At 41.0% G+C, this 11,695-nt stretch overlaps 1 protein-coding gene across 1 annotated transcript; it reads right to left on the bottom strand.

Annotated features, from left to right (window-relative positions):
• Positions 1–883: 883 nt before the first annotated feature.
• On the bottom strand, positions 884–9,724 carry LOC145481355 (uncharacterized). The gene is made up of 5 exons (XM_081459838.1): positions 9,658–9,724; positions 8,838–8,905; positions 8,466–8,580; positions 5,766–7,331; positions 884–5,189 (listed from the first exon to the last, which is right to left on the bottom strand). Exons 2-5 carry the CDS (start codon positions 8,838–8,840, stop codon positions 4,258–4,260), a joined length of 2,616 nt encoding a protein of 871 aa, XP_081315964.1. The 5' UTR covers positions 8,841–8,905; positions 9,658–9,724; the 3' UTR covers positions 884–4,257.
• Between the last annotated feature and the right edge of the window lie 1,971 nt (positions 9,725–11,695).

An 11,695-nucleotide genomic window follows, 5' to 3' on the forward strand; every position in this document is an offset into this window, starting at 1 on the left:
AAATATGCCAGCGGCAACGGTTAATTTGTGGACTATTTTTAAATGCCAAGTCCTACGTAGTAACGTGCTTTTTCTTTTGTGGCTAACGATATATTATGATATTTTTAAATTGCTTCCTATTAGGTCAGTGAAAATCCCAAAGTACGCTTGAACAGAAAGCGCTGCGTCCAAAGTAAGTCTGTGTCAAGAGGTGTAATTAACACTAGAGAATCTGGTTTTTGCTTCTTTTTTTTTTTGCGAGGCTTTACTTTATGATTAAGTGGCATACTAAATTTTTTCATTACAAATGTGTGTTGGCCTTCCCAAACAAACACTAGGCTTTATCGGCGCCCTAAATATTGGAATCCAATGATATGGGACTGCTTGCGCTCAAAAATAACACTTTCCCGTGATTAAGGCCTAAAACATGTCTTACGAACAACAGCAGCCACTGCTATTTTGATCCGTTCAACCTTCAATAATAGCCCAATGCTAAAATCTCTGTACCTTAACAGTAACGCTGTATAGCAAACAAGTTTGGAGAATTTTGAAAATGATTGAGGAACCCTAAATTTGATTGGACTGAGACAGTCTGAACTGACCAACTAGGGACGTAACAGTTTTCAAGAGGTACTTTTTTTCCTATTCTCGGAAAACGACTAAAATATTTCGGAATTTTGTTTCGCCGTTTATCTTTTCCACTTTTGTGACGTTTTTATCTTTCCCTCTACTAAATATTTGCTTTGATATTGCGAGCAAGTTAGAGAAGTGACAATTAACAGGCACCTTCGTCCGTCGATATTGTAGAAGCGGTGTGAAATTTTACGCAAATTGTCTTTCCTGTTCGTGGAATTCCAAAAAAAAACCTTTAGTGAAATATTTGAATATGCGCTCTTCCTGATCAGGAAGTTTCACAATAATACGAACAATGGATTGCGTATCAAACTTTCAAGGGACGCACGTCTGAAAGGGTTTGACTGTATAATGAGATACAAAATCAAATATGGATATAATTATAAGAAATTAATCATGATGCACAAGAATGGGATAGTAAGATTTTCAAAGTAAATTCCGTGTGGAAGAGGTGGAGGAACCGCGGGGGAAGGGGTGGGGCTTTGTTCTTAAAGGGAAAAAAATGCCCGCTGAAATACCTGTGGGGTGGAGGTGTATGTCAATGGTTTCTTATATACACCATTGGACTGAAAAACTGCGAGAAAGCGCGCGTAAAAAGCTGCACTGAAATAACTCGTGGTAATTGCAGAAATATCACGGGCCATCAGCGAAATGATGTCGCAAGTAAAGAGAATTTCCAATTCGAACCTTCGTCTCATCCTTTTTTTCTTTTATCTCCTTTTTTTTCTTTCTTTCTTTCTACGGTGTTTTCTGGAAAAAAAGGAAACCATTTTCTCCATGTTGTAATGGAAACGAGGCTAGATGTACTAGCGTTCTATCACGAATGCTGTTCTGTTATTGGCTGCCCTGCTCACTATGTGTTTTGTTGTAGATAGTGAGTAGCCTAGCAGTGTGCGGTTGTTAACAAAATGGCTAGATAGATAGATAATCTTCATTTATCCACGGTAAAACATTCGTCGGCTAAAAATACTTAATACCTAATAACGGCCGCTTCTTTGCGTTTTTGAAGTGTCTGTGAAGAAGACTTAGCGAAAGTTTTGAACGACTAGTAGATTTACACCAAAACAATTAGATTATTCGCTCCCTGATAGAAATCTCGAGCCGGGTCATAGTCTAATTGCTAAATAGAAACATTGGTGAACTTTTGGAGGTTAGATGATAAGTAGAAACGTCCTCGTTTGGGATGACATCTAACGTTTCCTTTTATACTCTCTAACAAAATAAATTTTCACTGTATTGATTGTATCCCGCATCAATCTATTTCCAATTACTTGTGTCACTTTCACGTTCAGCGTTAAGCGGAAGACTTGTAAAAAGTGGCTTGAAAATGCTTTGTCTGCTCCAAAAAAAAAAAGGAAAAAAAAGCGGGATTGAGACACTTCTTCACTTCACTGTAAGACTCTCGCCCCATCAATAATTTTAAGAACTTAGTACTCCAAGTTTTGATATCCAAGATACAAAATTCGGCATTTCCTTCCGTGACAATCAACTTGCATGCTAACTTTCACTTGTATTTTGCGCTAACTGTTATTGGGTGCAATCTTGAGTAGACACTAGCAGCGTTACTCATCGTGTAACGCAAAACAAGCAGAAACGAAAAACAAACCAAAAACAAACCATTTCTTTTCTTTTCATGGGACAGCATTAGCTATTAACAATTCATTTTTTGTAAACTTCGCAATACTTTCCGCCCATTTTCACTCACAAGCGTTCTGTAACATTAGCTTAGAAATGTTGAAGAACATTTGACAAGAAAAATTTAAAGGTCCTTATCACATGTAACGGTTTTCGTGACAAGGCACCCATTGGCTCCTTGACCCTTAGCTCATCCCTCCCCTGTCTCTCCCTGCCTTCTCACTGTCATGCAAGGATAATATCTATGTATTTAAAGACAAGTGAGATATGTGACCATTTTTCCCGGTTCCGCGCAGTTTTAAAAGGTTTCAACGAAGACAGAAAGTTGGGGGTGAACTTGGAGAAAACTGTAGTAATGTGGTAAGTAATTATTGCCCCGAGCAAGCGATTGTCAGTGATCCTACTCTTAGCTTTTGAATTTTCTCTTTAGTAAAAGAAACTTTACTGAAACTTAAGTGAAACAGGTTTCAGTCACGAAGAACCAGCATAACAACCTTCTTCACTTATTTAAAGCGAGCATGACACAAACATAAAAGCCATTCATCAAGTGTTTATTCAAAGCTTAAGTCTATTTTGATTCTTGACTTCACTTGTGGCTAGGAAACATAATTTTTCGCGCAGTCTTTTAATATCATCAACAAAAAAATCTATGAACTTTTCCCCTATGATGTTTCCCACTACATCCTTTAGAAAATAAAAGATAGGACAAAGACCGGGGCCTTCCCTATAAGCAGCAGTAGCCTACGTCTCGCAAACGTTTTGAAACGTTGTGTGTAATACAGGACGTTTTAAAACGACCGGCCGAACCCTAAGTCGTTCAAGCTATTTTGAACCAGTGTATTATCAAGATCCAGATCTGAGCCCTTTAACCGTGACTGGCTTAAAACTGAACCGTTTCTTGTCCTAAGGAAACTGCTTTGGATGCAACCCAGAAAATAAGTACTACCATGGCCTTTACTATGTATGTGGGAGCACTTTATCAAACAGACAAAATGTACTACAATGTCGATCTGTGAAGACCTCGTCTTATACCACACATAGCTAGTAAAAAATAAAACGCCTAACAATGCAATCCATCGACAGGCATCTGAGCAAAAACAACGAATTTCAAAACTACCCAAGAACAGAACAAAAACTTGTTATAAAATCAGAGAATTACTGGCTTATGCCCTTAGGAAGACTGTGCTTTTGAATTATCACAAAGAATTTTCAGTGACCACAAGAAAGAGATCAGTGGCGGATCCAGACCTTGAGCTAAAGGGGGGTGGGGGGGGGGGTCTTTTGCTTGCCCTGCCGGCTTTTCTTCCTTCTGTGATTCTTTTTACCCAAAATAAGGGAGCGGGGGACGGGCCACCAGGCCCCTCCCCTAGAACCGCCTCTGGAGATATCTTAGTAAAACAGGAATTCTTCATTTTACGGGCATTTTCGATACGGTTCTTTGCGAAATGATCAAAGATATTTACCCAATAAATTCCTTAGAGTGGTTTTCTAAAGACGTTCTTGTAAAGGAAACGAAATAAATCATTGAGCCCGAAAGAACCTAAGTCAGTCCCCGCCATTTTCGATGCCATCGATGTTATTGACATTGCATGGTGAAGCGACGTCTTATTGCTTTACCGCAAGTTGTTTTCCTGAAAGTATGTTTAATTATCTCAACTTGATTCGCAGTGATTTCTTTCGTTTCGACATGCTCCGAATAAAATATAATAGCCAAACTCTCGCTTGTAAACAAAAACAAAGGTGTAGCTAACGAGGCCCCTTTTAACAGAAAAAAAGGCGAAACTTGAAATGACTACAACAAGCGACCTCAAGCTGACTGGCCCTTAAAATGGCCTTCTTCTCTGGCTTGAATCAGAAAACTGAACAAAACACATAAAAGAAAATTTTCTTCGGAATAGTATCCTGAAAACCACCCTATTCAAGAATCAAATGCTTAGTACCTAATGCAAAATCAATGTTCGTTGTAATCAGTGTTTGTGTTCCATCGACAGCCATGCGTGGGTACCTGCGTTACTCGTACATAAACTGGTACTTCAGGACCTTTCCAGTATCGTCATAGCCTTCCTCTGCAAAGTACACCATGTCACCGTACACGGAGAGGACGCCAAGCTCCGACCCATCTTGCAGGAAGTCATCGGTCAGCAGGTGTGATCCGAACTCCAGCCTCTTCTCGTTTCTCAGCCAACGGAATGCCGACATCATGCCGGTTCCCACGCCAGGCTGAATCTGCGTTCCCAAAGCTATCAGCGCATCTTTGTCATCTTTGAACAAGGCGCCGCAGGCCAGGGGCATGGTCCATCTGAAGTCGGCAATGCTGTCGTTGTAGCTACTCTCGCTAAACACTTCCACGACCTTGAGAGTACTGGCCGTTTTAGCGTCAAATGAGATGGCAAAAAAGTTATCACTCAGGTGGACTGCTGTTTTCAGGTAGTTTGCCCAGGCAGGTTGCAAGTTCAGTATCCGTCTGGCTGTTACTTGTGCATTGGGGATGCAAATGCTATCGATCTTCCACAGCTCGACCCAATCTACTTGCCTCGCCAACAAAAACCCGTTCACGTCAGCATAGTAGGTAAGCCTGTTAAAGTACAAATCGCTGATGTCTTTCTGTGTCATTCCGATGCTAAGGAGGTCTTCGTCTCTATCTTTGGTTATGGTCTTACCGTCGCCACTGATTTCGTACATTTCGATGCGGGTGTAGGTCTCCCTGTCAGAGATGAGAACACCCAGACGGCGACTTCCTCGACAGAGCACCATACCATAGGCCATGTCTTTGTCGATCAGCTGCTTGGAGGCCAGTTCTTCGGAGAGTGATCGAATGGAAAGTGTCCAGCTTCTCTTACCATAGACCAGCGCCATGGTGTTTTGGTCAATCATATCAATTCCGATGACTTGACTGCCGGTTGTAAGCAACGTGGTCAGACCTGGACCGTTAGTGGCAAATTCTAACAAGGGAGAAAAAGTATCAAACACTTAATAACAAATAAAAACTGAAATGAAACTGAAGCGGTAAATGGTCCATAAAACAGGGAACGTCCGCTATATTTTAAAGTGGTGACAAACTGGTGCCCATAACCCGGAACTATTCGTCCTGTTTGAATCGATGAATTTATGTTCTGTGAGTACTCTGGCTATTGTAGGCGCATATACAGTGTATAGATGTCCTAATTGATATACGTGTAGGTAAGGTATGGTTCCTTTGCTTTCCTAACATCTTCCCGTCTGGTTGCATCATGACTTGTAGATGTCTATGCACAAGAATCAACTGACATTCATTCTTTACCCCTACTTTTTCATTATGTACATTCGAATACATTCTCAAACAGACATATGCTGGGGAGGTCCTGATGCGTTCGCCACCAAATGGTTGAAAATACAACAAAAGAAATGTACTGGGAACCAGTAAACAAATGCAGTAATACGACTGAAGGGTTAAATGCGTTTGAATGGAAATGTGTCCATAGCTAGAGATGCTTGCAAACATGATGCACAATTTTGACCATAAAATAATAATAAAATACCTGCCGGTGGCATGCAATCTTTTGCTTTTCCCACATGTACAAGCTTTGAACAGTACTGGGTCAAGTGGTCTATCACAGGCTTCTTCAATTTTTCGTAGTCGATGCCGGTATCACCAAGGAATTCTTCAGTCATGAGTTCTGACAATGCTGTGATGTCCATATTAATTGGCATGGGATCATCAGAGCTCTTCGAGGCCCAGGCGGTGGCACTACCGTTCGAAGGAATATTAGAGCCATATGAGTAGGTGGTCTTACTTGTACGGGCTGACTCGAATCTTTCCCTTTGCTGTTCCTCTGAAGCAGTCTCAGTTGTCACGCCTGCGGAAAATCTGCCAGAGTACCCAGCAGCCGTTCCCACGTCAAGACCCTCGGATACCATCTTCTCGTACTCGTCAGTGGCTATTTTGCTTTCCTCGCCATATTTAGATCCCATGACGACATCCGTTAAGAAGTGGGTACCAAAGTTGTCAATCAGACTTCTAAAAGAGTCCTCTGATAGGTCCTTCTCGCACTTCTTCAGTGACGCTACAAACTCATCCGAGGGTTTAGGAGGCAAATCCATGAAGACGGCGCCAGTGTAAACACTACAAACAGCTTCAGTGATCACGTACGAGTAACTAACTTTCCTCAGTTCTGCGGTCTTCTCTTGCACCTTTGTGCTTGCTTTAAAGCCAAATCCCAGAAAAGAAGCTCCAGCTCCAACTGTATTAGCTAAGGATTTGATGTAAGCTTTCTCGCTGCGATCCTGGGCTGAGTTGAAGTCAATTCTGCAGCTAACCGCCTTCAGAAAGGACATGCCATCTGGAATCAAGTACCTTTGATCAGGCGTTGTCAAGCCTCGGTCGAAGGTGGCCCGAAAGATCGGCATACGAGAGACTCCAGGGTCGCGTCCTACTTGTGGGTCAACAACAGGGTTTCCATAGAGGAAGTTGTAGCCATGGAAGATGTAGTCGATGTTGGGCATCGGTTTGATTTCTTTCACTTCTGGAGGTTTGGTTATGGGTAGTCTGGGTGGAAGCTGGATCGCCTTAATTCCACAGTGCGCCAGATGCGTCAGGTGCCTCTTTTCTTCCACGTTTCTTCTAAGGATAGAGAAGACCACCATAACTGGTAACTTCAACACTTCTTTTATGTGGCAAATCTGCAAAACACCTTGATGAGTTGGGTACAAGCGTGAGTACATCAGCATGGCCTTGCCCTGCTTGTAAGAACGTAAAGCACCGTTGAGTGTAATCTGTTTGTGGATGACAAATTCTGGGGGGTGTCTGGCGTCCATTGAACGGGCCACAATGTAGTTTTGCGTCTTTTCCGATGTCGGGCTGACAATAAGGTTGACGTCAAGAAGTGGAGTCGATGGTCCTTTGGGTCCTTCAGGGATGTACTTGAAGTCAGTGGTCTTCACGTCCTTTAATTCTTCATCAAGAAGCCAGAGAGCACTGAATTCCAATTCTGCACGACTCTGTGGGGCAACGTTTGGGACTTGCCGTTTCAAGAACTCTAGAAGGTTGTAAGGAACTCTTGAGAAAAATGTACTCAGAGGACGAACTACTTTCTTCTCACCACACGCTGCAAAATTAAGTACAATAAAACAGTTACATAATTATATTCATTGTCGAGACACGATGAATGAAAAGTTTATTTTTTGTTTCAAGAACTATTTGTCAACGAATGAAAAAAGTAGCTATACTCCAGTGAGATGAAGAAGCGAGGCTCAAATAATTTCCATCAAGGGATATGGCATGTGAACACAAGGACAGTACAAGTTATCGAGAGAACAAGTGCAGAAGGGGACAATTCAAGTAGTAAAGAACTGAACACGGAAACAAGGTTACAAGTGAACTAGGAAGTGAACGAGTGAACCCATTTGTGGTGGACGAGAAAACAAGTGACAAAAAGCTAAGTAAACGAGTTTGAAAATTAATCAAGTGGGCAAGAAACTCAAAAAGAAAACAGGAAAGAGGGACATCAAGGGAAAAACTAGTAACAAGGGCAATAGGGGACAAGAGAAGTAAGGAACATGGAAACAAGGGAAAAAAGAACAATGAAACAAGGGAAGAAGGGAGCAAGGGAACAAGGGAACAAGGGAACAAGGGAACAAGGGAACAAGGGAACAAGGGAACAAGGGAACAAGGGAACAAGGGAACAAGGGAACAAGGGAACAAGGGAACAAGGGAAGAGGGAAGCAACGGAACAAGGGACCATATGAACAAGGAAACAAGGAAACAAGGGAACAAGAGAACAAGGGAAAAAGGGAAAAAGAGAACACGGGAATAAGGAAACCAGGAAACCAGGAAACCAGGAAACCAGGAGACAAGGGAATCAGGGAATCAGGGAACAAGGGAACAAGGGAACAAGGAAACAAGGGAACAAGGGAACAAGGGAACAAGGGAACAAGGGAACAAGGGAACAAGGGAACAAGGGAACAAGGGAACAAGGGAACAAGGGAACAAGGGAATAAGGGAACAAGGGAACAAGGGGACAAGAGAACACGGGAACACGGGAGCACGGGAACACGGGAGCATGGGAACATGGGAACATGGGAACGTAGGTACACGGGAACAAGGCAAGAAGGCAGCAAGGGAACAAGGTAACAAGGGAAAAAAGAATCAAGGCAGCAATAGAACAAGGCAGCAAGGGTAAAAGGGAACAAGCGAACAAGGTAGTAGTAAATGAATTTTAATAATAGAGACATGTACTCACTTGCTATTTCGCATGTTTTCGGATCACTGCCATGAGGGTCTGTCACTGATGTTGATGTCACGTACCAAGCAAGCAGGAGAAGCACGGCCACTGAAAATAGCCTCGACATGTTGATCTAAGAACAAAACAGATGTACATCAAAATTTTCGATCTTTTTAGATGTTAATTTTAGAGCTTATATTTCAAATTCAAAGATTGTGCAATCATTTCTGCTTCACTTAGGGTCAAAAGCTCACCCCGTTTATCTGATTACTCGCGAGAAATAATCCTTCGCTAATTTTGGTGGCACAATGAATATTCTGGACGAGAGAGGCGCTAAAATGCATAAACAAAGCAGTGTCGGAATGAAATTAACCTATTGTGGTTACTTACCATAAGATGAAGAGCAGCAAAGCGACTTTGAAAGCTTCGTCGACGCAAATCACTCAAGGTGAACAGACCTGAAAGGACACACCCCTAAACGCGTGACTAAATAAAGAGCAACATTCTTTTTATCATCTTGCGGAGATTGCAAGTAAGCAATATATATTTTAAGCGATTAGAACTACTTACAGACTGCCAGCGAGGGGTCAATCAAAGTATTAATTTGCATTGCTAAAAAATATTCACTGGAATCGTAGATGTTACTGTGCCACTCCAGATTATATATTTTCGGGGGCGTTGTTTCACGCAAGCTTTAAGTATGCAATGGAATCAATTTTAAGCCACATCGTTCCAACTCCCTTGCTCTAAGGCTTGGAAAAAAAAATCAAATTCCTTCTGCTACTGCGTAACGAAAAAGCCCATCGAAAATGTTTCTTTTCTTAAGATTTGCGGAGGGACAACTTTCTCGGAGGCTGAAAATCAGTGTTGCCTGGTTGTTTAATTTGCGTGGGGTGTGGCAACTAAGATCTGTGCAAAACCTTTACTACCGAGAATTTTTTTAAAACAGAAAGATCTTGAAACGGAATTCTACGAAACTGTGAATTTTACGTATCAATTTATCGAAGAATTTTCGTTTGTTTAGGATTCTAAGCCTGAACGAATTTTTTTTAACAAGAAATTAGATGATTAAGATGAAAGATAAAAATTATGATCAAAATTTCCATTTTAAAGACACACTAACGAATTAAAAAAATGTAATCTCCATTTCCGTTCGATAAAAATATATGAAGTTTGATGCAAATAAAGCTGTGTAATTAATTTCACTTACCGTTGTTGCTGGTCCGAGAAGATGACTTTTGTTGAACGAAGATCGTTTCAACAGTAAAATTTCGAGGAAGGCGCACTCATTTATACCTGGTAAACAACGTGATCAGATTGCAGTACGTGCCCGGTGTCAGTGAGGGAGATAATTAGAAGTTAACTTCAGGTCTTTAGAAACCAAAGACAATCTTATCAACTCAAGAGTCCTATTTATCGATAATGGAAGTTGGCTAGACTTGTTGATTCTTTAGTCGGCGAACAATCGCACTTTATGCTAAGTTTGATATGACTGGGGGTGGGCTCGGGTTAGAGGATTGGGCTGGGGGCTGACAGTGATCAACTAGTTATTTCTCTTTACAACATCAGTTTATTATCAAGCAGGGTAGAAACAAGAATTAACAAAATAATCTGCTTGTGGATGTGTTCCTGATGTACTAACAAATTCTTAGAACTACAAATTAAAAGAAATGTATGAAGGTTGATAATGAGAGTTAACATTTTGATCAACATGTTAGATTTTTTTTGCGGAAAAAAAACGAGACGTGGAATTAACAACCACCTTTGGGTGAAAGATCGAAGAAAAAAATATAAATTTCTTTTATTTGAGGAACTACTCACATTTTGGTTTAGATACTTCGAACGGAAAAGCGACAACGACAAGAGAAGAAAGGTTTGTCAATCGAAGTACTCCCAAAGTGTAGAATTTTTGATTTAACAGAACAGACAGCTCCTCTCACCTCCCCCGCTAAAATAGCTTCATATCGGTCTTTCTGGACATCCTTATGTAAAATTCCCGTCTGAATTGCCGTCTAATAACAACTAGCCCCGTGCGTGTCCAGAGAATAAGAAAAACAATAGCAAGATTATATCATTCCCGAAACTTTCACGTCAAAAACATGCTGCTGAATTAGGTTGTGATATTTTCGTCGCGTAAGCATTGAGACAAAGCTATTGGTTATTTCCAGAGACCATTCAATTGCTTCATCTTTGATTGACATGGTCACGCCACACGACCAAGCGACCAACCTGTCAGACAATCCAATGACCCACGTTTCCGGAATGAATTTTACTTTTTACAGGTGTTTTGGAATTCTCTCACAAGTCTGACATTCTACGCAGATCAATTTTACTTATCAAGGAACAAGACTGCATCAAACAATTGAAAAATTATATTTTCTTCGTTACGTGATTGCCTGTGGTTTGCCTACACAGAAGCCGTTTTTTTCCATCTGTGAGAGGTCAAAAAGGGCAGCTTTGCTAAGAAAAAATGTGAAACAAAACGTGCGTTTACCTCTACTCACACTAACAGTGTTTTCCTACGAGCTGAAAAGGAACAAGCAGCGCTAGAAATATGGAATTAACTCTGTATTCAGCAGATTTGTGATTCTGGGGTAAAAGTTTCAAGAAAGAAAGTCTTTTGTTTTGTTTCGTGTTGATTTTTTTTTTTGGATAAATCTAGCCAACAATAGATGTACTACGTGCTGAGATAAAATTCGCATTATCTAATCTTTTTTTATATGTGTATATAATAGACACAACAAGTTATTTATGCACTATTACAAAGAAGTTTAAAGCTCGCAGGGAAAGGTTTCAAGAGCTGCTTTTTTGTCGAGTCATGGTTCAGATTGTCACAGCTATCTTTGGAAACGGGATCATGGGTAGCAAACTAGAATCAATTATCTCAAGTTCGCTCTGGAAAGCAAATACAATGGAACACAAAGAAAATATGTACTTCTGGAAAAAAAAGGAAAAAGAAAAGAAAAAGCATGCTTTAAGGGAGACAACCGATATAATCTTTGTCTTACAGTATCACAGAAACGCATCACTCAAATGACGCTGTCTTACTGATAGAGAAGAAAGCAAAATTAAAAACAGGGGCGTAGCTAGGGGGAGGTTCTGGGGTGCAAGTGATCCCCCCCCTTTGTAAGCCTTTTTTAAGCAAACAACCTACAACAGGTGGCGAAAACGACATGACAAGCTGGTGAGAACCCTCACTTTGATACGGTGTGATTCCCCCCCCCCCCCCCCTCCCCAACCCCCTTTGA

Source organism: Orbicella franksi, chromosome 1 (genome assembly GCF_964199315.1).
Source record: "Orbicella franksi chromosome 1, jaOrbFran1.1, whole genome shotgun sequence".
In the NCBI taxonomy this organism is placed as follows: Eukaryota; Metazoa; Cnidaria; class Anthozoa; order Scleractinia; family Merulinidae; genus Orbicella; species Orbicella franksi.

Bases quoted from the DNA above. Each gene is read 5' to 3' on its own strand.
- LOC145481355 (XM_081459838.1), bottom strand. The intron at 7,332-8,465 runs GTGAGTACATGT...TTAATTTTGCAG, and splicing joins GAAAACATGCGAAATAGCAA to CGTGTGGTGAGAAGAAAGTA. The intron at 5,190-5,765 runs GTATTTTATTAT...CTCCCTTGTTAG, and splicing joins AGATTGCATGCCACCGGCAG to AATTTGCCACTAACGGTCCA.